This window comes from Peromyscus leucopus, chromosome 10 (genome assembly GCF_004664715.2).
Source record: "Peromyscus leucopus breed LL Stock chromosome 10, UCI_PerLeu_2.1, whole genome shotgun sequence".
Classification (NCBI taxonomy): domain Eukaryota; kingdom Metazoa; phylum Chordata; class Mammalia; order Rodentia; family Cricetidae; genus Peromyscus; species Peromyscus leucopus.
The window spans coordinates 59,219,783-59,245,562 of NC_051071.1; the positions used below are offsets into that span (position 1 = coordinate 59,219,783).

At 41.3% G+C, this 25,780-nt stretch overlaps 1 protein-coding gene across 2 annotated transcripts in view; it reads right to left on the minus strand.

Annotated features, from left to right (window-relative positions):
- Corin (corin, serine peptidase) overlaps positions 1 to 25,780 on the minus strand; it is a 220,968-nt gene that overhangs the window by 58,774 nt on the left and 136,414 nt on the right. For both annotated transcript variants that reach the window (XM_028861320.2, XM_028861267.2), the window contains exons 6-9: positions 25,051 to 25,164; positions 6,897 to 7,004; positions 4,678 to 4,788; positions 2,476 to 2,592 (exon numbers count right to left, since the gene is read on the minus strand). In XM_028861320.2, coding sequence (XP_028717153.1) covers positions 2,476 to 2,592; positions 4,678 to 4,788; positions 6,897 to 7,004; positions 25,051 to 25,164 — 450 coding nt within the window. The remainder of the gene's footprint in view (positions 1 to 2,475; positions 2,593 to 4,677; positions 4,789 to 6,896; positions 7,005 to 25,050; positions 25,165 to 25,780) is intronic.

A 25,780-nucleotide genomic window follows, 5' to 3' on the forward strand; every position in this document is an offset into this window, starting at 1 on the left:
CTCTCCAGACTAAGGAAAATGCCTTCCCTGGTAATCAGCAGGGCAGCAACATGAATGCTGTATTTCAAGGATCCTGTATCATAGTGCAAGTCTTCCACAGCTGCTACCCATCCTTTTAGTATCCTTGGAAAATATCGTCAGCTGAGCTCTAATGACTAAGATCAGGGCTTCTTCTTTCCAAAGCGGCAGCAGCCTTTGCCCTGATGGCTTCTCCTTAAGGTGCGTGGAGAGGAAACTGCTTTTGCTATTGATTTCCTGGTCATTTGTAGATTAAATGGATAAAGTCATAAATTGCTACCCATTCTCTTTCCATCTTTCCCCCATTATTATGGTCAATTACTTTCAGACATGGCATCTGGAATCCAGAATATCTTGCACTCTTGACTATAAACAGACATATATGTACATATACAATCATATTTATCCATATTTCTAAGGCATTGCATATTATACTGGAATTCTTCCTCCAGTCCCACTAGTGTGAAAATGTTGTGTATTGTCACCTTGCAGAAATGATGTCACTGTTGTCATTTAAAGCTACTGGGGCAATTTTTTTCCCCAAGGCAACTTTAAACATTTTTCATAAGTGTAAGATCTTTGTGACATTTTAGGACATCATGCATTCAATAGTTCAGCAAATATTAAGTGCCTGCTTTGTGGCAAGCCTATATGACAAGCCAGGAACCAAATACTGAAAAACAAATGTGATGGATGATGTCATTCTGTATGCTGTGAAAATGTGTTGCTCTGATTGGTTGATAAATAAAGCTGTTTGGCCAGTGGTGAGGCAGAATAAGGTGAGGTGGTGCATTCAAACTGGAGAAATAAGGGAGGAGAAAAGAGACCAGGGAGACGCTGCTAGCCACTGCCAGAAGAAGCAAGATGTAAAGGTATCAGTAAGCCACAAGCCATGTGGTAAAGTATAGATTTATGGAAATGGGTTAATTAAGGTATAAGAGCTAGCTAGCGAGAAGCCTGAGTCATTGGCCATGCAATTCATCATTGATATAAGCCTCTGTGTTTTTACTTGGGTCTGAGCAGCTGCAGGACAGAGCAGGACACAGGAAAACTTCCAGCTACACAAACAGGTATGGCTACCTCTGTGAATCTCAAAGTCTAACACGGATGCTGTCATGAGCAGCACCTCACCAGGCTGTGAAAACACGGCTTTGCCAGAGGTATTTATCAAGAACAGTTGAAGTGGACTAAGTCAGGAGGGCCAAGCTGCCTGCACAGGTGGGGTAAGTTATCATGAGAAGGAGAGAAGGGCTTTCTGAGCAGAAAAGCAACAGAAAGAAGCTGTAGAAAAACTCACAACATGGTCTTCACTCTGTAGCCTACACACACCTTCCACTTCCTACTTCAAGACCATGTAGTGTCATGTGGTGCTGTGGGTCCACCATGTTCTTCTGAGCTCCCCTCTTCCTTGAGACTACCTCTCATTCTTCAGCTTGACATGTTAGTACATCTCCATCATAAATTTTGTTCTGGGGGCTCTCTGCCCGGCATACAGAAGCACAGCAGCTCGTACTACACAATTGGATACCGAGCATAAGCCTACTCATCTCATGAGACTGCGAGCTCCGTCGGCTGTTTTGTTAGACTGAATTCCCAGGAGAAAAATGACCCCATGTTAGCCGTGTAACAACAGGCAATATTTATTTGGCTTTTACCAGGCATTTGTCCCACACAGGACTTATCACCTGAGCTGATGTGGAAACTGTGACCTAGAAAAGTGGAGTGACTCACCTAAAGCCACCCAGATAGCAAGCAGTAGCCTGGGGCTTGAAGCTCAGCACCAGGGTGCAATACCCCTGCCCATTCCCACTGTGTGAAGCTGGTACCATACAAACTGATAAGGGCGGGGAGTTAGTGAGTTTGGGGGTATTCCGTCAACCCCATGCTGGGAGGTTTTCATACAAATCAGATCATAAAATAATCAGTGTGGAACTTGCTTTTTTTATTACAGAAATGATCATATTTAAAACCCAACATGCTTAATTTCCATTTTTCTGTTTAAGTTTCATGCATGGATTTTATGTTCTTCCTTTAAAGTATATTTAAGTCTGTTGCTTGGCAATGGGAAACATTAAACTGATTCTCTGAACATAGCCAAATTAGGATGCAGTCACACTTAATTTCATGAGCCAATTCTTTCTTTGGGGAGGATCTAATCACATTTAATTGCATGCTACACACTGAAGTTTTCTCTTTATTAGGTTTTCCCCATAGAAGACGCAACAGAATCTGCGCGTGTGGCTTCATCTCTAACCTGCAGCCTTGGAAATGAGTCTCCAGCCTGTACAGCTTAAGCATTCCATATTTACCAAGAGAAAAGGTGACCAGGAGATCCGGAATCATCTGTATGGAAATCCTGCCCAAGCAACTTCCAGATGCTCTGTTTTGTTCCCCCAGAGAAAGATCCACCAATCCAAGGATGCTCTGGGGGCCTGGGGACCCTGGGGACATACTCACTGTCACTGCAGTTCTCCTCGTCACTCCCATCCTGACAGTCTTCGTCTCCATCGCACTGGAAGGTGCCAGGGATGCACTGTCCACTCCTGCATTCCACCAGGCCCTGGCTGTGACAAGCTGGGGGAGGCCGGAAGGATAGTCACCTTATTGATTGATGCCTCTTACTGATCATACAAACAAGGCCCATTTACCAAGTACCACCAACAAATGATTATTATGGTTACTCAAATGGATGTGGCACTGCTTTATTTCAAATGTAGCACTACTTCCCCCCCCCCCCCCCGCCCTCATTCCAAGAATTTCTGGAATGGAGGGTTTTCCTTCTTTCTAAACTTTCTCTTCCTTATCAGAGAGCACTTATCAAGAACTGAGTCTTTTCAATGATACTGGCAATGATTTAAAAAAAAATTGCAGTTTATAAGGGGTGTGTTTTGTGGCAAGAACTGCGATAGGTGTGTCATATACATGAAGTTCATATCTTTTTGAGACAGATGTTAGAGCTGTTATTTACAGATGAGGGAACTGAAGTCCAGAGAATGCGATGCTCATTCCTCAGTCACAAGGCTGCTGGGAGGTAGAGGAAGACTATGAGGACAAGCTTGTCTGACTCTACACCAGACCTTGCATTCCACAGCTTCCTTTTAACAACCCAATGAAATAATGTGCTTGAAAGAACTCCCAGAAAACATACTACGCAGTGAGTATTCAGTGTCTAACTTATTACTGGTATTTGAAAGAGGGGTGTCTGGTTACCTTTAGCTTTCTGATTCTTGTGATTTCTCAAAATTCTATAGTTCCTGCATTTTAAAGCATCAGAAGCCCATGTGTCATGTGACCCAAGTCTTCCTTGAATTGCCATCTAACATTAAGACCCACTTGGTGAATGGAGGGTCCTCACCACATGTGTTTCATTTGGTGCCTTGCTCTCCCCAGTACTTTAATACAGCCATTCTGTCCCATTGGCTTACAGAGCAAGGACTTCAAATTAAGCAGGGAAAGAGAAAGACAGGTACCATGATTATGAAGCTTTTTGTACAGCTTTTCATATGTCGAAATATAAACTATGTTATCTACATTTCTATTTTTGCCTCTAAGTATAAGATATGTAAATATTCAACTTCATGTGCAATATCTATGGGTTCTAAGTTTACAGATCCAGCTAATTACAAATAAAAAAAAATATTGTGGCAAATATATTTGTACTGAACATGTATAGAGTATTTTTCTTATTATTATTTCTTTAACGATTCAATATAACAACTATATACAGAGCATATACATTGCATTATGTTTTATACAAGAACTAGAATTGCTTTAAAGCACAGAAGACATGGACGGATTAAGCACAGTACCACGCGTTTCCATAAAAAGAGCTTGACCATCCTCAGACTGTGACATTCACGCAGGGTCCTGATGTCAATGCAGACACCATGGGGAAATTGTGTGCCAACCCTTTCTACCAAGTGAACTAGAAGGTTTTGTTCAAATATATAGAGTGAGATACGTCATTTTAATCAGTTCAGGTCAGTTGTATTATTTCAACAGTTGATGTAACTGTTACTATTGGCTTTTTTTATTTGTGTCTTCAGAGGGATAGCATGTTTTCCAAGAGGGAAAACATGGTTAACAAGCATGCTTGTTATAGGTTGATGTAAAAACAAGTTTTCATGTATCTAGAAACATAGCCTGCTATAAAATGCTAATCACTATCACACTCTTGCTGTGTTGCTATAGGATCGGCACAGGCTGCCTTCTCTCTGGCACTTCTCCCATGTTCTCCCACAAACGGCCCCTGAGAACATGCTTGGAGGCTTGGCTGCTCGTATATAATTTGCAGAGAAAGGGGGACTCCCTGGTCTCTGGGAAAAGAATTGCCTTTGGAAAACTCCCAGACACATGAAGGATACAGGAGCAGCAAGAGAAAAAGCAGACACTGCTGGGCCAGATCAGCCAATTTAAACTTGGACTTTGGAGCAGAGGGGTTTGAGGTCAGAGCTGTATTGATACTGTTCTCACACCTCTTGAATGCTACTCTCATAGACGGAAGACAGAATCAGATCGATAGAACCAAAGCTTAAGCAACCATCCTCCCTGAGTGCTGTTGACATAACGGACTTTGGTTTCTGTACAAGTCTAAACAGGAACCAAAAGAAAAACAAGCAAAATGAGACTTCCGGTGGCAGGGGCCGGGAGGGCACTCACAGCAGTTGACCTCGTCAGACTTGTCCACACAGTCGTGGTCCCCATCACACACCCACTCAGCCGCAATGCAGCGCCCATCCCCACAGCGATGCTCTTTCGTGGGATTGCAATCTAGAGAGAAGGAAAAATCATGAAGTCGGGGAGAACGGACATCAGAAACACTTAGACGTGTGCCCACAGTTCCAGTTGAAGAGAATCTACTTCCGTTGCTTCAGTTTTGTCACTGATGTTCCTAGGATGGCTCCGGCCAATTTCGCATGCTACCTTCCGACAGGCCACGCCCCACGGTCCACACTCCTGTGGGCAAAGACCCATCTGTTTCTCAGGACAGGTGTCCTAATTGTTGGCATGTCTCGCTTCCTTTGTTTAGGAAAAAAAAAAAAAAACTACAACTTTACAGTGAGTCAAGAGAACAGAAGTAAACTTCGAGCTTCGAGGGATGCAGATGTCTGATTGATGTGTCTGTAACAGGCCTGCTGTGTTTCTAAGAATTACAACATCTCTCTGGCAAGCTGGAAAGATGAGTGTCTTCTTATGGCATCCCTCCTGATGCTAAGCCTGGGTTTTCTATTGGATTATCCTAATCTATAGTTCATGTTTGAAAGAACTGCTAGGCAAGGAAGGAAAACCATTATTATTTTTTTTTATGATTTCTTTGCATCTGGATATATACTCTGTCCCAACCCACACATTCCTGGAATGTAGCAAGTGGGGGAGCTTACTAAGTAGCAAGTTTCCTCTCTTAAAGTGAATAATTCATAGACTGCTTTTCTCTGAGGGGTACTGTAACATAAATATAACAGTTCTATGAAAGATAAGGGTTCACAAATAGCAAATGCAATAATGAGAAAGTTTCATGTGTCTCCAAGAATGTGGTCATTGCCATATCCTTCTGAGCACCAGTGGATCATAAAAGGTATTGTAGAGGAGTAAGTCAGAGAATATGGAAGGCATGGTGTGGGGAAAAGAGGAAACCACAAGAGAGGATGCTTGGGTGGGAACCAGGAGATCCACCCATGCTCAGTCCATTGGAGACAGAGGACAGAACAGAGACTGGTCCAAGGGAGGACTATGATTTCTGCTATCTAATGAAGAAATCTTGAAAGCATAGACTTTGTAACATCTGCTTATTTTCAGAGGCCGATGGTACTAACAATCCTTTTTTATACATGTACACTACCTACTAACATACCCATCATTTAAAATCCACATACTATGGCACTTTCCCAACCTCCTAGTTGTTACTTAATTGGGAAAGCAAGGGCTGTAGACTAGATGAACTGAAAAGGTTCTTCACACTAGATTCTGGGATGGACAAGATGGCAATTGTCTCCCATTCTTTGTCCCAAGTCTAGACAGTCCTATGTATATCTAATAATTAGTTAGTGGATTGTACACCTAGAGTTTTTAATATTTTATGGATGCAGTAAGGGGAAGTTAGACAACACTCCTAGAAACTACCAAATTTCCCACTCCAAGACATTCTTTGCCTCACCCTCTAATCCTTTCTAGCATCCCTTTAAATAGTCTCAAATGTTGGCCATTGTCCAATATTTGTCTTCATTTCAGATTGCCCTTTGGTACATATTACAAATTCCCTATTGTCAATAATATATTGCCTAAAGTATAAAGCTAATATCAAGTCATAACGATCAATAAGCAAAAGTTATTTTGTTGGTTTAGATTCAAAAGACATGATGCAGAATTAAATATGTTCCTACAATGGAAGGCTTACATTTGGAAAAACAAGAAATCAGCATTTGCACATAAAACCAATCTTTCACCTAACCTTTGGCGAATATATCACACAGGGAGTTGCTAAAGTCATATGCTGTGGGGGGTGGGAGCCTTGGTCACATGTTATACTTTGTAATATATCTCTCAGCAAAGATTTGCTCAGGAGCTCAGAATCCAAAGATAAGCCTGTGGTAGCCAGAGGATAAACAGAACAGGACCCAGAAAAACACTAGCACTTTAACAATCCCATTGTCTTTCCACTCTACTTCCTTAACATTTCCTAAGTATGACCGTTAGAAGTAGGGTGCTGATGCAGAAGACACGGCCCAGACCAGTGGTCAGATAAAGTCTTCTTTCTGAAAAGGGAAGGTTTGTTTTGATTTGCAACCTTCTATTCATTTGGTGAACAGACAGATATGTGTTCTTGGTCCTAAAGACCTGTGGTTTCTAATAAAACCCTTTAAGGAATCAATGCTACTTACCACAGTTTTGCTCGTCGCTCAGATCTCCACAGTCATCATACCCATCACACACGAGGCTCTGGTTGAGACACTTGCCTGTGTGGCAGTGAAACAGATCTTCGCTGCAGTCTGCAGACAAGGAGAGTTACAGATGTGTCATTGAGCAGCACACTACACTAGTGTCTAATTGGACAAAGGCTAGCATGGGACAGAAACCTTGATAATGACCCAAGCTATGCCTGTCGTCTTACAGATAAGGAGTTAGAGAAAGCCAGTGGCTGGCAGAGTCACAGAAGAACCGCCACCAAGACACTGATTTCCAAGTCAAGTTCTCTTATCTCTTTCTGGAAGTCTTTATCTGACTTTTACTTTATGTTGCATGAAAGATCTTTGATAATAAAAGGTGAGATAAAAGGTCTTCTTGAGTCACCATAGTAACTAATGTAGTCTAGGTTTATCTGGAGTAGCTGGCTTTGGTGGATAATGTGCCATTTCTAAATATCTCCTTCACAGGGCAAGTCTAGGTTGGTATAAATGTAGTGAGGTGATATGCCATCTACATTGGAGTATTGCCATTACTCTCTGCATAAACATCAATGCTTATATCAATGGGTGTTTCATAACATGATCCTCAAGTAAGCAAGCACTTTCCCAAGATTATGATGGCAAAATGAGAAATGGTATATGTAAAACTTAGGAAGCTTAATATTCAATGTGAAAATAAATATGTGACAGGAAAGGGTTTTGTGAGTGAGAATCCCTGGAATAAAGCTATTAGACCTCAACAATATGGAGAAGTTAACTGTTGCAAACCCAAACTATCATAAGCCATCTTTACCACCATTAATAGATACCTATTGCCCTCTTCTTCATGTGACCTAGCATATTGGTGATCACTAGGTAAGTGTTTTGGAATGTTCAAATAGACCACTAGCTTTCACCAACCAAAGGGCTAAGAATGCTGTCGGCTAGCATCTGAGGCCTATAGATGAGATTTTCCTGCTTTCTGTAACCTACATAATTGATGTTTCCGCCAATGTATTTGAAGTGTCTTGACTTATAATTTTTATTACTCTGTTACTATAAAACTTTATGGAACTTTTACCATGTTGGAATGTGGTACTTGGGTAAAGCTGAATCTGTGTTCCTGGGCCAGGTCACTTCATGTTTGGCTCCAGAATAAACCATCTCTTGGGTTATTTGAGGTGAGAACTGATTCTTCTGCTGGCTGTTTATCAATATTAGTAGGAACATAAGCTTTGCCCTTGGGTAGTCTAGAACTCTTACATGGGTTCCGACATCTACTACCTGCGGTACTTCTAGCATGTTCAATTCTTCAAACCTATAAATTGGTATCCGAAACTGGGACAAGATAATGACATTGTGGAGAAGAGCACACACATACACACACACACACACACACACACACACACACACACACACACACTATAATAGCATGACAATAGCAGGTAGAAGACTTGACAAAAAAGCCTATTTCGAAGATACACAAATAGCTAATTAGTACATTAAAGGGGCTCGATATTCCTAGCTATTAAAGAGATGCAAAGCTGGACCACAAAATGATTCTGTTATATATTCAATGCCTATAACCAGGAAAGCAAAAAAAAAAAAAAATCCAAGTAAAAATTTTGTAAAATAGAAACTCCCATGCATTGCTGAAGGAGATACAAAAAGATTCCACTATGGAAAGATTTTGGCAACTCCTTGTGAAGGAAACTACAACAACCTTGTCACACAGCTAATTCGTGTTTTCTATTCTTAAGATTCTGTCTAAGAGGAATTCAACACAATTCCCACAAAGACTTGTATGTGAATATTCACAGCAGCCTTGTTCATCCTATCCCTAAACTGGAGGAAGTCCAAATGTTCGCCAAAACAACAAAATATAGTCTGTGCTTATAATGGGACACTCTTCAGAGATTGAAGAAATCAAATGCCTGATCTAGGTGACAGGATTGGTTAACCTCGTAATGCTATGCTTAGTGAAAGGAAACAACATCAAAGTCTTCACACAGTATGACCCATCTATGAAATTCCCAGAAGACAGCAGATTTATAAAGACAGATTTCAGAGCAGTTTTTCCAGTGTTAGGAAAGTGACAGAAGATGGGGAGGAGGGAAATTTGAAACAAATTGAAAAACTTTGATGACTGAATGGTGATAATGGTCACACAAGTCTGTAAATTCACAAAAGTCTAGTAGGTGAAGATTACAATATATAAATTATATCTCAAAAATCTCTATGAAACATTTTGCCCATGTTTAGTAACTGGATTTCAAAAGTGTGTTCTCGCCTTTTTCTTTATTCAAACTAAATAAATTAAGTGTGAAAATGGGTTGTTATGAGAAGGTTGTTTTCCCTCATTTAAACTAGAGAATGAGCAAGATCATGCTTCTTCACATTGTTGAGAAGGATCATGAGCCATGAGCAGTATCTCAGTTGAATGGATGCAATGACAGATGTGATGGTATTGTGTTACCCAAAATATTGTGCACCCTAATAAACTTACCTGGGGTCAGAGACAGAACAGCCACTAGATACAAAGGCTAGAAAATGGTGGCACTCACACCTTTAATCCTAGCATTCCAGAGACAGAAATCCCTCTGTGAGTTCAAGGCCACATTGGAAATGGCCAGGCATGGTGGCACACGCCTTTAATCCCAGAAAAACGAGCCTTTAATCCCAGGCAGTGGTGGTAGAAAGCAGAAAGGTATATAAGGTGTGAGGACCAGAAACTAGAAGCATTTGGCTGGTTAAGCTTTCAGGCTTCTAGCAGCACAGTTCAGCTGAAAGCCATTCGGATATGAGGACACAGACGCTTCCAGTCTGAGGAAACAAGACCAGCTGAGAAGTTGGCTAGGCGAGATAGCTATGGCTTATTCTGGTTCTCTGATCTTCCAGCTCACCACAATAACTGGCCACAGATTTGATTTTATTAATAAGAGCTTTTAAGGTTCATGCTACAGACAGATTTAGTATGTCTCAAGTAAAGGAAACAGGAAGAACAAATGAAAGAGGTCAGAAATGAAGGCTGATGAGGACCAGGGATTCATGGCTCAGCCCCCGAGTCCCCTAAACTCAACGATTGCCTAGCATCCTGCATCTCACACAGGATGTGGTGAGCACAGCTTTCGTGCAGCAGGCTAAGCTCAATGACAATGATTATTATCCAAAGTCTTTGCTACCAGTTTTCCAACTTCTCTCCAAGTTCTAGTGTTCTAAAGCCCAGTAGACTGACTAGAGTCTATACTATATTATACCTTAGAAGAGACTGAAGAACAAGCATGATGAAATGATACCAGCTACGGAGGCATTTGATCATTATATAGTGTGGATATTACTGAGTTATGACAACATACTCAATAGTATGTACAATTGCTGTGTCAATTAAAAATGAGAGGTCTTCACCATTGATCAGTTAAACAGTTCATAAACACCTATTTCAAAAAACTTTTCTTCTATGAGGAACTATCTTAACTTTTAAATCACCTCATCTCAAGAATGACATGGGCCTTGTAGATTCTCTACAGTAATTTCATTAAGAATAGATTTATATATATATATATATATATATATATATATATGTATGTATGTATATAAAACTGTAGGAGCCCACAACTGACTCAGTTCCCCAGTTTGAATCTGAAGTCCATTCTGAGTCAATAGAGTTCAGGCTTGTCTGCTCCAAGGCTGTGAGAAAGTTCTGATTAGCCCACAGAGTCTCCTTGAAGGGCTGTGAGAAAGTCCTGATTAGCCCACAAGAAGGAACATACTATCTAGCTAGATGCAGGCTGCTGATGCCAGCCAGAGGTACATTGAGATAGAAAAGAAACTGCCTGCTCCTTGACGCAAGGCAGAATAGATAGTGGCTGAATGCCTGTGTTGTGCATTGTTCTACCTCTGTCCTTCAAGACTGTATATAAGCTGGCTGTGAAATAAACTTGGGGCTGTTGGGCATTGACCGGCAGACCTCTTGACTCTTTTCTGTCTCTTCAATCCGCATGCCTCTATTCAGCTACCCAGCAGGCCCAACAAGTGGTACCCATCGAGGGAGCGGGTACGGAGGAGTCCGTGACAGACACCACAGAAAAAAAAAAGGATGCACTGGAAAAAAGTGGAAGCTGTGGTGAGTTAACTTGAGAGTAAAAGTAATAAGTGTAAATAAAAAAGCAGGCGTGTGGTAAAAAATTCGTGAATAAGTGTAAAAATAATTATGGGCCAAGGAAATAGAAAACAGCTGTTTGTACATTTACTTAAAGATATCTTAAAGGCTAGAGGTACTAAAGTAGAACATAAGCAACTGTGTAAATTTTTAGAATTTGTAGAATGTATTGGAGTTAAGATACAGCAGTATTATGATAAGCATTGTCCAGAAAAACTTACAACAGATATTTTCAGTCTCTGAACACTCATTCAGAACAACTTAGACCTTCGTCCTGAAAGGCATAAAGTGTTTCCTGAACTAAGTAAAACTAAAACTAAACATTCTGCTCTGTCAGAGAGAAGGATTTATTCGGATGCTTTTACTAAGTTATTTGATGATAATGACCAGTTAGATTCTGGCAATAAGGCAGAATTAGAGGAAGAGGCTGCTAAGTATTATAATGAAGATTCTCTCACACCTCAAGGTTCTCCCCCACCTCCATTCTTGACTATGACTGGTTCATCTGGAGAGATTAAGTGGATCGTGACCTCAAACTGTTAGCCCAATGTCTCACTTTCAGATCTGTTCACTGCAACTGGTAAATGTAAATGTGAGCACTCTTTGTCTTGGTCTGTGTTCTGACTGTTACTATGTTACTGTTCTGTTCCATGTTTAAGGGGACTGAGTCCTCCGACTGAATTGAGATAAGCAGGTAGCTCCTGCCAGATGTGGATGATGTACTGCAAGAAAAGTCACATGATAGATAGGACTCGTTAACAGCGAGTGAGGTCATTGTCCCAGTGCTGATGTAACAGGACTTATGTCTCTGTCAATGTTACTCATTTCTGACTACTAATCTTCTTCATTTCCCTGGAAAAGAAGGAGGGGAAGGCATGGCAAGAGCCTCCTCCCTCTGTCTTGCTATCAGGCCTGCAGCATGAGCGGAGCTGGTCTTGGCCAGCAGGAGAAGCCTGCAGCCAGCCAGCAGCTCTCAGAGGATGAGGGCATGCATTCTTGGAGCAGAAAAGGCAGAGACAGAAGCTGCAGACAAAGTGGCAGGGAGTTCATTCCTACAATTGGCAAGCTGAACAAACATCGAAAAGAGAATCTGACATTAATTGTTAATTACTATAGTAAGAAAGGTTAACAAATTTTTTTTTTTCAGGAACACTGGCAGCCAAGGACGCATTCTGTGCCTCCTTTCCTTCCTAAGCCAAGTTCTTCACTGTGATAACATCAAGGTCTCTTCTGCTGGCCAGCAACTTCCAACTTTAACCCACTTTAACCCTTCTCTGTCCTGATACTGCTTGAAAAAAAAGTTTAATTACCAGCCTGTATACTCTGATGTTTTGAAAAAAAAAATTATGCTTTTGCCTCCACAGGAAAAGAAAAAATACATGGATTCTGGTCATTTGAGTTCAATGGGTTGCAAATACTTGTCATCATTCAAGAGAATTGATTACAAATTATTATTTGTATTAAGGTAAGAAAAACTTCTGCTAATCTGAAATGTTTCACATTGATACAGGTTTTTAATATATTAATGCAAAAATAAGTTTTTTGTTATGATATATGCATATATCTATATGTTTCTATTCTTGTTTGAAATGTTATACCTATGCAATGTTCTAAACAGCTGGGAAGAAACCACAAGGAAAAGGACTTTGATGGAAATCTGCATGTTGTCTGAAAAGCAAGAGAAGGTGAAAGATTGGAATAATGATATGGAAAAAAAAGGGAATTTGTCTATGTCAGGCTGAACCAGAAGAGCAAACATAGGGAAGGGCCTGACCTGAAGGTAAATGGTAAGTTATAGAAGGTCAGAGGGGATGTGAACTATGCTGAATGTGAAGGAAAACTATAAGATATATTTGGAATTGAACCATATTATATTAATTCTGGTTTTCTTCATTTTAAAAATAGCTGCTGATTCTTCATTGATAATGTTTATGCTAAAAATGGAAATATATACGTGTATATGTATGTGGACATGTATGTGACTTATGGGTATGAATGAAAGTTGGATCCAACTGTGTGTATGTGTGCATGTAATTATTGTTTAATTTTAAACAGCAATCACATGGTCTTCCTCCATCTTGGCTGGTGACCTTGTCATGAAGTGGGCAGCCATGTGGCTGGCAACAATCTTTAAATAAGGTTAAAGAATCTGTTCATTGTATCTCCTTTTAGACTAAGGAAGCAACAATCCCCAAATATTTTGGATTGGGATAGATTTCTATATGATATTTCATATCATAAAAATAAGGTTTAATAAGATAGGATTTAAAAACATTGTTTAATAAAATATTAAAGCTGCACCTCAATGCTTTTATACACAAGAATGCACCGTGCTCTGACAGGTAAACTTTGCAATTTAAGAGTTTCCCAAATGATAATGGCCTTAAAGACATGAAGTGGTTATAGGAAAGCAGATTATGTGATTAATGGTGAAGGACATGGAGTTCAAACTGCTCCTGATTCAGCTCAAGTTGTTGAGTTGAGATGTTGGTTTTTCAAGTTCTTAAAGATAATTTATTTAATTTATATACAGATAGTCAATATATTTATAAAGCTCTTCAAGTTATCAAAAACTTTCTTATATTAAAACTATTAATGAGCAATTAAGAATGTTATTTCAACAAATTCAGGATACCATTCATTTAAAAAATTTGCCATATTTTATGGGACATATTAGAGCACACTCAAATCTTCCTGGTCCATTGGCTGAAGGTAATGCTTTAGCTGATAAATTTAGTCAGTTGATCACTTTATCTGAAGTTGAACTTGCTCAGTGATCACATGGCTTGCATCATCAGAATAGTAAAAACTTAAGAAAACAATTTGGTTTGACAAGAAAACTGCTTGGCAAATTGTTAAGAAATGTCCTACATGTCCTCAGTATTTGACTGTGCCTCACTTTGGGGTAAATCCTCGAGGTCTTCTTCCTAATTATTTATGGCAAATGGATGTCACTCATAATTAAAAAAAATTGGAATATGTGCATGTGACAATTGATACTTATTCAGGATTTTTAATGGCTACTGCTTAAACTGATGACGTTACTAAGCATGTAATTTCTCATTGCCTGAAATGTTTCTCCTATATGGGGATATCAAAAGTTATTAAAACTGATAATGGATATGGATATAGTAATAAGGCTTTTTATCAGTTTTGTTCTCAATGGCTAATTGAATATGAAACAGACATTCCTTATAATCCTCAAAGACAAGGTATTGTTGAGAGAGCTCACGGCAGCCTCAAAAATACATCTTCAAAAATTAAAGAAGGAGGACTTATACCCCCAAGTCACCACATAATGCTTTAAATCATGCCTTATTTGTATTAAATTTTTAAATGTGGATGCTGCTGGAAAATCTGCAGCTGATCAATTTTGGCATGAAGGCACCACCACAAAATTTGCTCAAGTTAAATGTAAAGATCCTTGTACTGGCTTATGGAAGGGCCCCGACCCTGTTTAATATGGGGATGAGGGCATGTTTATATTTTCTCACAGGATGAAAATGAAACTTGTTGGTTGCCTGAAAGATTGTTGTGGTGTATGGTGCTGATCCTGGTATTGCCGATGACCATCCAGAGATGCCAGAGTGAAACCTATTGGGCCTATGTTCTTGATCCATCAACTTTACATCCTGCAACTTGGGAAGGAAAAGAAATTGTGGTTGCAATTAATGATATCAGGCTTTAGATCCACCTGCCACCCAAGAGTTCCAGATTGCTCACAATTTTCTTATTTTGGATATGGTAAAGGATTCCTATATGTTTTGCAAAAAATATTACTTTGTAGGGATGTCTTGGATTGCTTCCTCAAGGTAAATTAGATAAGTAATATTTCACCACCTCAACAATTTCCTCCATGCACAAAAGAACTGCGAAAGTCTAACAGAACTTTGTTATGGAGATGACGTACTGGCATTATTCCTTTAAAGTATAACATCACATGGACACAGCAGTATATTCTTGATTGTTCTGGAAATCAGGACAATTATAGTGACTCTTATACAGTGTCTACAGCAGAATCTTGGGACCAAGGACTGTCAGCTAGAATTCGGTATTCTAGTACTGGATCTCCACAAACATCTGTTTGGAAATTTGCTTCTGCAATGTGAACAGTTGCAGGATGTTCCAGTCACTTAAAACCTGTTTGTCAATTGAAAGGAACTGTTTTAGCTTGTGTCAAAATGCCCTATGTTCTTTTAGTTGGCAAATATTTCTATGAATGGTTCTGTGTTTAATGTATCAAATCTTAATTGCATTTTGACCAATTGTATTTTCCAAATGGATAATCACATTTGTGTAATAGTGTTAAAAATAATTTTCTTTTGTTATATTGCCAGTATATATGAGTGGCCCATAATTTGATGATAAAGGGTTACAAGTAATTGAGGATTTCAAGAAATCTTTAAGTAGATAGAATCATGTTGCTGGATTAGTTATATCAGGAATTGCAGCTCTTGTTACTGTGCTTGCTATGACTAGTGGTGCTTCAATGCCTTTGGTCAATCCTTCCAGACAACAGGGTTTGTTAATCAATTGTCTATGAATGTTTCTATGACCTTAGAGACTTAAGAAGTTATAGAGTGAAAATGGAACAAATATTGAATGCTTTGTATGATGTGGTACAATTTTCGGGAAATGAACTCCAAAGCCTGAAAACTAAAGTATATTTAAAATGTCATTCTAATTATGAGTAGATTTCTGTTACATCTTCTGTGTATAAGGAAAGTGCTATTGGATGGAAAAGGGTTAAGGCACATCTTAAAGGAATTTGGCATGATTCTAATGAATCCTTAGATTTGGCTAAATTACATCAAGAGATTATAGAAATGAGAAAAGCTAAATTGGATTTTGATGTAGCTAAAACTGCAGAAGGAATTTTAGAACAATTTAAATGGGTTATCCCATCATGGTCATCATTTACTTCACTCTTAAGTAGTGTTATAGCTATTGGAGCATGTGTCTTAGTAGGTATAATCTGTTTGCCTATGATTCCCAAGCTGATTTTGAACTCATTACGGAGATTCGGCTTGGAACTCTACAGAGTAAAACTCTGCACATTCCTCTGACTTAACACCAGAGGCTGGTAGCCAAAGACGGGTAAGTTTTCTTGCCTCCTTTCAACCTAAGACAGGACGTGAATGATGGAATTCATGTTCCCGTGACGGGTAAGATTGGAGTGTGTGTGGTAAGGAAACACCTAAGACAGGCACGATCATCTGAGAGACTCAGTGGAGTCTTAAAATAAATAAGAAAGGAAGACTGATTCAGTTCCCCAGTTTGAATCTGAAGTCTATTCTGAGTCAATAGAGTTCAGGCTTGTTTGCTCCAAGGCTGTGAGAAAGTTCTGATTAGCCCACAGAGTTTCCTTGAAGGGCTGTGAGAAAGTCCTGATTAGCCCACAAGAAGGAACATACTATCTAGCTAGATGCAGGCTGCTGATGCCAGCCAGAGGTACATTGAGATAGAAAAGAAACTTCCTGCTCCTTGATGCAAGGCAGGATAGATAGTGACTGAATGCTTGTGTTGTGATTGTTCTACCTCTGTCCTTCAAAACTGTATATAAGCTGGCTGTGAAATAAACTTGGGGCTGCATTGACCGGCAGACCTCTTGACTCTTTTCTGTCTTCTTCACTGTCCCTTCAATCTGCATGCCTCTACCCAACTACCTAGCTGACTGTTGGCAGGCCCAACATAAAACACATTATACACATGTGTACAGAAAAGTTTAAGAACTTTTTATTTTTTGTTTCTCTCAACCTGAATAATTTTCAAGCAAGGATGGAATAATAAAGGAAAATATAAGACCAAGAAAAAGTGCCAGTCTTCATATTGACAGTCCTGTTTCCTCCTGTGCAACAGAGAGAACTATCTTCCCATGCTGCACCCTTCTGCTGAATGAGGTGTGACCAACAGCTGAGCCCAGGAAGGTTATGACCTTGCTTGCTAAATCCCGAAATTAAAGCCGAAGGCTAGGAAAGTGTGTACTGAGATATGTGTAGTTTTTGATTTGTTTTTTGTTTTGTTTTGTTTTTTGTGGGTTTTTTGTTGTTGTTTTAATGAAACTGCTTAAAAGGTCTTTTCATTTTTGTTTTGTTTCAATCTAATTATTTTTAGGAAGTTATTAATTAATTTGATAGAACAAGCATTAACCAGGAAAATAGTCTTCTCAACTTAACCATCAGTGTAAGAGTCCGTGTATCCCCCAGAGAGGAGAGGGGAAGATTGGAGACCATGAATAAAATATTTTTCAAGCAGCGTGTGCTACTTTTTCTGATAGCAGGGGCACTAGGGAATCAAATACTCCATTTAGCATCTGATTAACCTAAGAGCACACCAAAGCTTTCCAGAAGTTTCTGTGTCTTCTGTGAAGCCCGTTCTGGATCTTTGATAATCCATAATAAAGCACCTCATCAGAGATCTATTTTAAGATTAGCACTGTCATTTGCTAAACTACTGTAGGAATGGAGAGCACAAAGCCATTTAGTTTGCAAAACTCAATGTGGCTTCTGTTGCCACCTCCTCAGTGAGAAAATCCCCTCAGGAGTCAGATACCAAATTAGCTGCACTTAGAAAACAGTCGGTTACTTCCGCACCTCCCCTCAGATCCGTAAACACTCAGAATCCTAACCAAGAGTACCATGTAGCCAGGGACCCACAGCAAACAGCAAAGATCACAGTGGCTCCTTTTATTGAGTAAATGTTTATTTGTGCTGAAAAGAGATGTGGTCAGCGCAATTTGGGGCCAACAAATCATAATTTTCAAAGGGTGCTTGCTGAGATTTTCTTGCTCGATTCAAGCATATTTTTTCCTGGACCTAAGTTAGGTGTTTTTATATTTGCAGCTCTCCACCCCTCCCCCTCTCCCTTCCTCTCCCTTTCTTTTCATACAAAGAACTTGATGGAAAATGTTTCTTCTTAAGTTCTTCCATGTAAATATTTACTCTCAGTTTGGCATCTGATAAATACACTATTAACCCTTGTCCCTCAAAATTATCCCTAAATTAAAGCCGAATGCTAGGAAACAGAAAGTCTTTTTTATCCAGGACTTCCTTCAGTTTGCCCAGGCTCCCACTCCATAAACATAACCTGTTTTTCCTCAATTTAAGAAGCAAGCAGGAAATCTCAGTTTCCATCCTCCACAAAATTAGAGAGGAAAGGTCATTTTGTGCAGCCTTCTCACTGTGAGATGACCAAAGAGGTTAAAACACTTGCTGGGCACTGCCTCGTCTCTCTCTAACAGACTTGTAAGAGGCCAGCCCTGGTGAATACCTGGATTTTATTTTTCTACTGCTGCCTCTGCCTTTGGAGGAGGGCGCTCCCTGCCATACTACTGGCATCTTAGATGGAGTAATTCACTGTTGCATGGGAACAGATGTTTAACAGTGTCCTTGACTGAAAACCACTAGACGTTGGCAGCACTCCTGATGCTCACAGCTGCAGCAGTGAGAAACATCTCACATGTTGCAAAATGTCACCTGCAGGGTTGAGAACCACTGTCCTGGCAGATGATCGCAGGGACAGGCCTAGCTTAAATCCTCCCTTTCCCACCCGCCTCTCTGCATACCCTAGTTCGTAGCGCCCTGTTTTCTGATCATGGGACTTAGTGTCCCTACATTTCTACCATCTTGTTTGGTGTTATGTCATTTCTTGTATTACTGTTTTCAAAAACATATTTGAAATGTCCTAGTTAGCATCTGATTTAATCATGAAGGTTTAATGGTGTCTGGGAAAGCTATGGCATGCCATCTGGGCACGATGCAGCAAGTGCTGTCTTGAACTCACAACAACTGCCTGCACTGGGCCTGTCAACAGTCACTTGTGAGTGAGGGAGGGGATCACAGGGTTCACCTCTCCCTGACAAAGGTTCTGGAAGGGTGGAAGTCACTGTCTTCAGTTGCGTTCTCGATGGTGACCTCACCGAGCTCTCTGATGCATCGTCCCAAACCCATGGTCACACAGATGGCACCAGTTAAACTCAGTGGGTAACAAAACAAAGCAAAAAGTCAGTAATGTAAAAGGGGTACTTGTAGGGAAGAGGTGGTTGACGGGGGTCGAAGGTGATAGGAATTAGAATGTGTTTTATACATGTAGAAAAATGTCAATGATAATTTAATTAACAAAAAAGAAAAAAAAGATTCAAATAATACTTTGTGTGTTATTCCCCTGATTAGACTAGAAGTACTGTGGAGAAAGAAATCAAGATGCAACATATCTACTCACTGGGTTTCTACATCATGGTTCACAGATGGCTGAAATTCACTGAAAGAATCTGTGACTGTTTAGCTGAGTCAGTATTTTCACAGAGCCACTATGCTCAGTGAATTTTGCAAACATTTGAGGTTCTTTACTTAGTTGTCTAATGAGACACTTTCATTATCCTGATGGAATGCTTTCTAGTATTTATATGCATCCTTATCTTACGAAAAAAGGTTTCTAGAAAATAGGTTAACAGAGACATGATGGTGGTGGGCATGCACATCCCCATTATCTCCTTCTTGGCCACCACAAGAAGAAGCACTGTGCTGAACTGTGCCCTTGCACCATGGTACTCTGCCTCATCTCCGGCCCAGAAGCCAGCCAGTCATGTGCTGTCACCGGAGATGATGAGCCAAGAAACCAACATCCAAACAAACACACGCCCCACCCATCCACATAAAATCCTTCCTCCTTTTAAATTGTTTCTCTAGGGGACTTGTCTCAGTCACGAATAACACAATGGAGGTGGCAGAGACTACCCTAACTATAGTTACAAGCACCGCCATAGCCATGAACCTCAGCATTCTTGGAGAGTTGTGGCATGGCTCTATAGGTTTATATCCAACGATTCAATTCTAGACACAGTTTTGTTTCCACTTTGCTCATGAAGAAATGAAGGCAAAGAGAGGTAGAGTTGTTGTGCCCAAGTTCACAGAAACAGGAATGGTAAGTACAGGAAAACAGGCAGCCAGCTCAGCACATACAATATCGATCACGATATTGTGTCACTTCTCACAATCAAGTAGCCACTCTCTTCAAAAAAGAAAATAATAATAGGCTCACCAATTTTACCCAAAGTTCAGAGCAAATGGTTTCCAAAAGTATTTGATTGATTTCATGTGCCAAAGAGTATACAGTCACACCACTGTGAATGAGCCCAATCCCAGCTGACCCTGGAAGCCAGCAGGGTCAGACCTGATTCATTGTGGAATGGGAGAAATTTTGGAACCAAAGGACAGGAACCCTTTTCTTTGGCGCTTGTTTCTGGTTTTAGGTTTGCTTATTTTATTTTATGTGCATGAGTGGTTGGCCTACATATGTGTCTGTGCACCACATGCATGTTTGGCTCCCTTGGAATTCAGAAAAAGGCATCAAATCCCCTGAGACTGGAGTAATAATAGTTGTAAGCCACCATTAGGTGCTGGGAATAAAATCTGTGTCCTCTTTAAGAACAATGAGTACTCTTTACTGCTAAGCCAGCTCTTTGGAGCTTTAAAGCAATACATACCTATAAGCACCTCCTGTGTGCCAATATATGCAACCACTAGCCCCTGCACCAACTGTTCCCAGAGATGCTCACCCACTCAAAAGTTTACAGGACACTGGCAACAAAAGAGATGAGCTACTTTTGGTCCAGAGGCTACATGTTGGATTATCTGGGCAGCTATGCAAAAAACTCATCTCCAGACCAAGCAAATCAGGTGGGGGGGGGGGATTGGGGGTGGATAGTGCTTCTGGAAATGCTATTGCAATGAGCCCATTATGGTGATACTGTGTTCTCCCAAAATATTGTGCACCTAATAAACTTATCTGGGGTCAGAGAACAGGACAGCCACTAGATATAGAGGCCAGAAAATGGTGGCACACATGCCTTTAATCCTAGCATTCCAGAGGCAGAGATCCATCTGGATCTCTGTGAGTTCAAAGCCACACTGGAAACAGCCAGGTGTGGTAACAAGAGCCTTTAATTCCCAGGAAGTGATGGCAGGAAACAGAAAGGTATTTTAAGGCATGAGGACAAGGAACTAGGCCTGGTTAGGCTTTTGAGCAGCACAGTTAGGCTGAGAGGCATCCAGTCTGAGGAAACAGGATCAGCCGAGGAACTGGCAAGGTGAGGTGGCTGTGGCTTGTTCTGCTTCTCTGATCTTCCAGCATTCACCCCAATACCCAGCTCCAGGTTTGTTTTCATTAATAAGAACTTTTAAGATCCATGCTACAGCCCATGCTAAGGAAATCCCAGGTTATAGACACAGTCTGCCTTGAATAGCAGAATGAGAAAATTCTTAAGTCTTCCTAATTTTCCAAAAATGCTTTTCTGTTGTGAAACAGATTGTTGCAGGTTGTTGGGAATAATCTCACTCAATAAATCCTTAAAAATAGATTGATAGACAAGACAAAATTATTTGGGAGAAGGGGTGCAGTAAGCAGTCAGAAGTATTTGTGATGCTGTGATGGTCAGCTGCCACCCACGGCATGCTGTGATGGCCAGTTAGCACCCAGCGCATGCTGTGATGGCCAGTTAGCACCCAGCGCATGCTGCGATGGCCAATTACCACCCAGTGCATGCTGTGATGGCCAGTTAGCACCCAGCGCATGCTGTGATGGCCAGTTAGCACCCAGGGCATGCTAGATGGTCAGTTAGCACCCAGGGCATGCTGTGATGGCCAGTTAGCACCCAGGGCATGCTGTGATGGCCAGTTAGGACCCAGGGCATGCTAGATGGTCAGCTACCACCCAGGGCATGCTGCGGTGGTCAGTTAGCACCCAGGGCATGCTGTGATGGCCAGTTACCACCCAGTGCATGCTGTGATGGGCAGTTACCACCCACCACATGCTGTGATGGTTAATTAGCACCCAGGGCATGCTGCAATGGCCAGTTAGCACCCAGGGCATGCTGTGATGGCCAGTTACCACCATGGCATGCTGTGATGGCCAGTTACCACCCAGTGCATGCTGTGATGGGCAGTTACCACCCACAGCATGCTGGGATGGTCAGTTAGCATCCAGGGCATGCTGCAATGGCCAGTTAGCACCCAGGGCATGCTAGATGGTCAGCTACCACCCAGGGCATGCTGTGGTGGTCAGTTAGCACCCAGGGCATGCTGTGATGGCCAGTTAGCACCCTGGCATGCTGCGATGGCCAGTTAGCACCCAGGGCATGCTATGATGGTCAGTTACCACCCAGTGCATGCTGTGATGGGCAGTTACCACCCACAGCATGCTGGGATGGTCAGTTAGCACCCAGGGCATGCTGTGATGGTCAGTTAGCACCCATGGCATGCTGTGATGGGCAGCTACCACCCAGGACATGCTGTGATGGTCAGTTATCACCCACGACATGCTGTGATGGTCAATTAGCACCCAGGGCATTCTACAATGGTCAGCTACCACCCAGAGCATGCTGAGATGGTCAGTTAGCACCCAGGGCATGCTGCGATGGTCAGTTACCACCCACAGCATGCTGCGATGGTCAGCTACCACTTAGGGCATGCTAGATGGTCAGCTACCACCCAGGGCATACTAGAGCAACCAGAACAAAACATTTTCTTGTCATATGAGTGATGAGACTATTATGTAATTCATCAAGTCTGAACTTGTATGCATAAGGCCAATGCAAAGTCAACACTTATGACAGAAAACACGCTGCATTTGGAACCTTTCACAACGGACGGCAGGCACATCCATCACTCTGATCACTGGTAGACTTCTTCATTGCCCCAACCCTCTGCCACATCTGTACATCGTCCCTCCTGAACTGACGGTTTAATCAAATCCTCTAGGCAAATGCTTCTGGCAGGGCTTCTGGATAATTTAGCACAGGTAAGTCCTTTCCCTTGCTTCTGTTGCATTTAACAACTCAATCAACTACACAAACTACCTAACTTGCTTCGTCAAAGAAAACTAGTTCAGCGCAAGGGGACTTCTTAACTTGCCCTCTTGTCTGGCCATCGTCTCCTCTGCCTGCTAGACTATTGAGCTGGGTTTTTTCTTCTGTGTCTCCCAGGGAATGTTCAGCCATGCTTCCCTCCTCCTCAGTACCTGGGGTTGTGGTGGCCTTCTGATTTGCACACTGTTACTTCAGACACACATGGTTCTCACCACAGGGCAGTAACCACAGGAGTATAGGACCATTCACAAAAAGCTTCTGTTGAAATGCTGCACACATTGAATGCTCAAGCATGGAAGGAGGTGACTTCAGATGGTCAGAAATGAAAGCACACCAGACTTTATGTATGTTTCACTACGAGTTTTCATAAGGGCATTTGCTAAAGGGATATATTTTCTCAGTGGGCCAGACCACGTCATTCTGATGTATAAGTACAATGAAAGCTACTGACCATCTTATTTAATAAACTGTTCCCTGGACATTGCTAGGTACCTTCCAGAATGGTACTACCCTCTCATTCAGTTGGTAACTAGGAAAACTGACTCCCTCAAATTCCATTTAAAAAACTTCCGCAGGAAGCTCTGACTGTATTGACAGAACAATCAGTGCTCAGCACCACAGAGAACAAACGATGAAGCCAGCTCTGGCCCACCACAGGGGTAAAAGCACGCGCTGACCTTGAATTATGCCCCAATGCTAGCCACAGCAGGAGATAAAAGAGATTCTACTGCATTCCCATAAAATGGACATAATCCAATTGAACCTTTCAGAATTCTCTACCATGGTCATTTTGCACAGTATTTTCTGCTAACATTTAAATAGTCTTGAATGTAACTACATAACCTACAAAAATGTCTTACATGTTAATCTGTGTGCATAGACTTTCCTGAAAATTCCATGTTATAAAAAAAAACAATGTTTTACTGAAAATAACAGTTTTCAAAATATGTGTAGCATAACTTAATTTCTACCAAGTGTTAGAGAATATATAAAATAAATAAATGTACAAATAAATAAGGGAGAAAAAGTTGGAAGACACATTGACTCAAGCAAAATTGACTTAAACTGCAACATTTCTCAGACCTTTAATATATCAAGATGTGCTAAAACCCTCTAAGAAGTTGACACAGAGCTCACCATTTATTTTTTTTTCACTCAGTCATTTTTTAAAAACTCGAGTACTATGAAACCACATTTTAGTGAACAATGCTCCGATACCACCATATGCCACCTGCCCCGAATTCCACCAAATAAGCATCCTAGCCCTTCCCACAGGGAAAGGGGTTGGCACCCGGTAAACAGAGCAGAGGACTCTCTCAACCAAGGTGGCAGCCTCAACTTCTTACAAAAAGCTGGGGGAGTCTCCCAGGAAGGGAATATAACTCTGCTCCTGCCAACTGCGATTAATCATACATCTATTCAAACCACTGGTGCACACAACTAACTGCTCAGCTCTGCTCTGAGTGTGGAAAGTGTAGTGCAGTTCTCAAGGTCAGTGTTTCCCTTCTTCTCAGTAATTGCAAAAACAACCTGAAATCTGAATCTGTATTGGACAAACCCCTGGCTAATTGAGTCAGAATGACCAAATCAATTAAACTGAGCGCATGGAAGGGTGTCTATTGACGAGAGGGTGTAAAGCCCTCGGCACCACTGACTAGCCCTCCAGTTCAAGTGAAGCAAACGCCAGCAAGAAGCTTAGGATTTGCTAAGCCGTAAATGTTAAGAATCATTAATATCAAAAGTTTCCCTATTTAAAAAAAAAAAATCTTTAAACAGTTGACCATTATACTTACAAAGTTTTAAAAACATAAACAAAATGCCTCGCCCAAACAAAATAAACCCCAACCCTCCTCCCAATCATCGGACAACTTTATGGAAAAAAAACGGTTCAATCCCTGAGCTGTTCCTTTGGACATCTAGCTGCAGGGGTCCTTATAAACATATGACTTGGAGTGGGGTACAACCCCAGTATGGTGGCTCTGGGGGAGACAAAGCAATGGTCTTCTACTCAGGGCAGGGCCCACCCGGCGTCAGCTTAGGACAGTGCAGTGATTTCGGTGCCCTCCCGGCACCTGCAGAGAATCCCGTCCCACCCTGACAAACCCTGGCCCACCCGGTCAGTCACGTACTGCAGTGAGCCTCGTCACTCCAATCATTGCAGTCGTTGTAGCCGTTACACTGCAGCTTCTTAGGGATGCAGACCCCATTCGGGCACAGGAAGCTCTCACCCCCTCCGCAGAGAGCTGGAAAAGAAAGCGGGGCGGGGAGATCAGAATGGATGTCTTTATTCTTTTACACTTAGGAGAGAGAAATAAAAAAATTGAAAGAAAAAAAAAAACTTTCTTAGTGATTTGACGGATTTGCTTCCAGGTTCCTTCCCGGTCATTTGTCGCCAATTTTCCTTTGGACTTTGGACCGCTTATGGTAGAAGTACCTGGAAGTTACCCAAACAGCGCTTGCTGGAAACAGCCAGGGGACAATTTACCAGCGGGCTTGCACAAGAGCTTTTTGCGTTCGGGGAACAATAGAGTGCGCAGCCCGAACAACTACACAATTTATGTAGAGAAAATGCCAGATGGGAATGGTTTTTCTTAACAATTGCGAGCAATGTGAAAGTGGAGTGTTATTAACTGAACAAACCACTCTCTCTTAAAATGCTACTGTGCGCAGTACTGAGACAGTTTTGATAAAGACAGAGACAGACAATTTACGTGCTCTGGAATATGGGCACAGAGACCCCGCGCCCTGTATTTGAACATATTGGCTTGCCCTAATAAAAAGGCCAGTTAAAACAAGAGCATTTGTTTGGGCACAAGGATTGTGACGAGGCATTAATACTATTTTCCTTCTTTTTTTCTC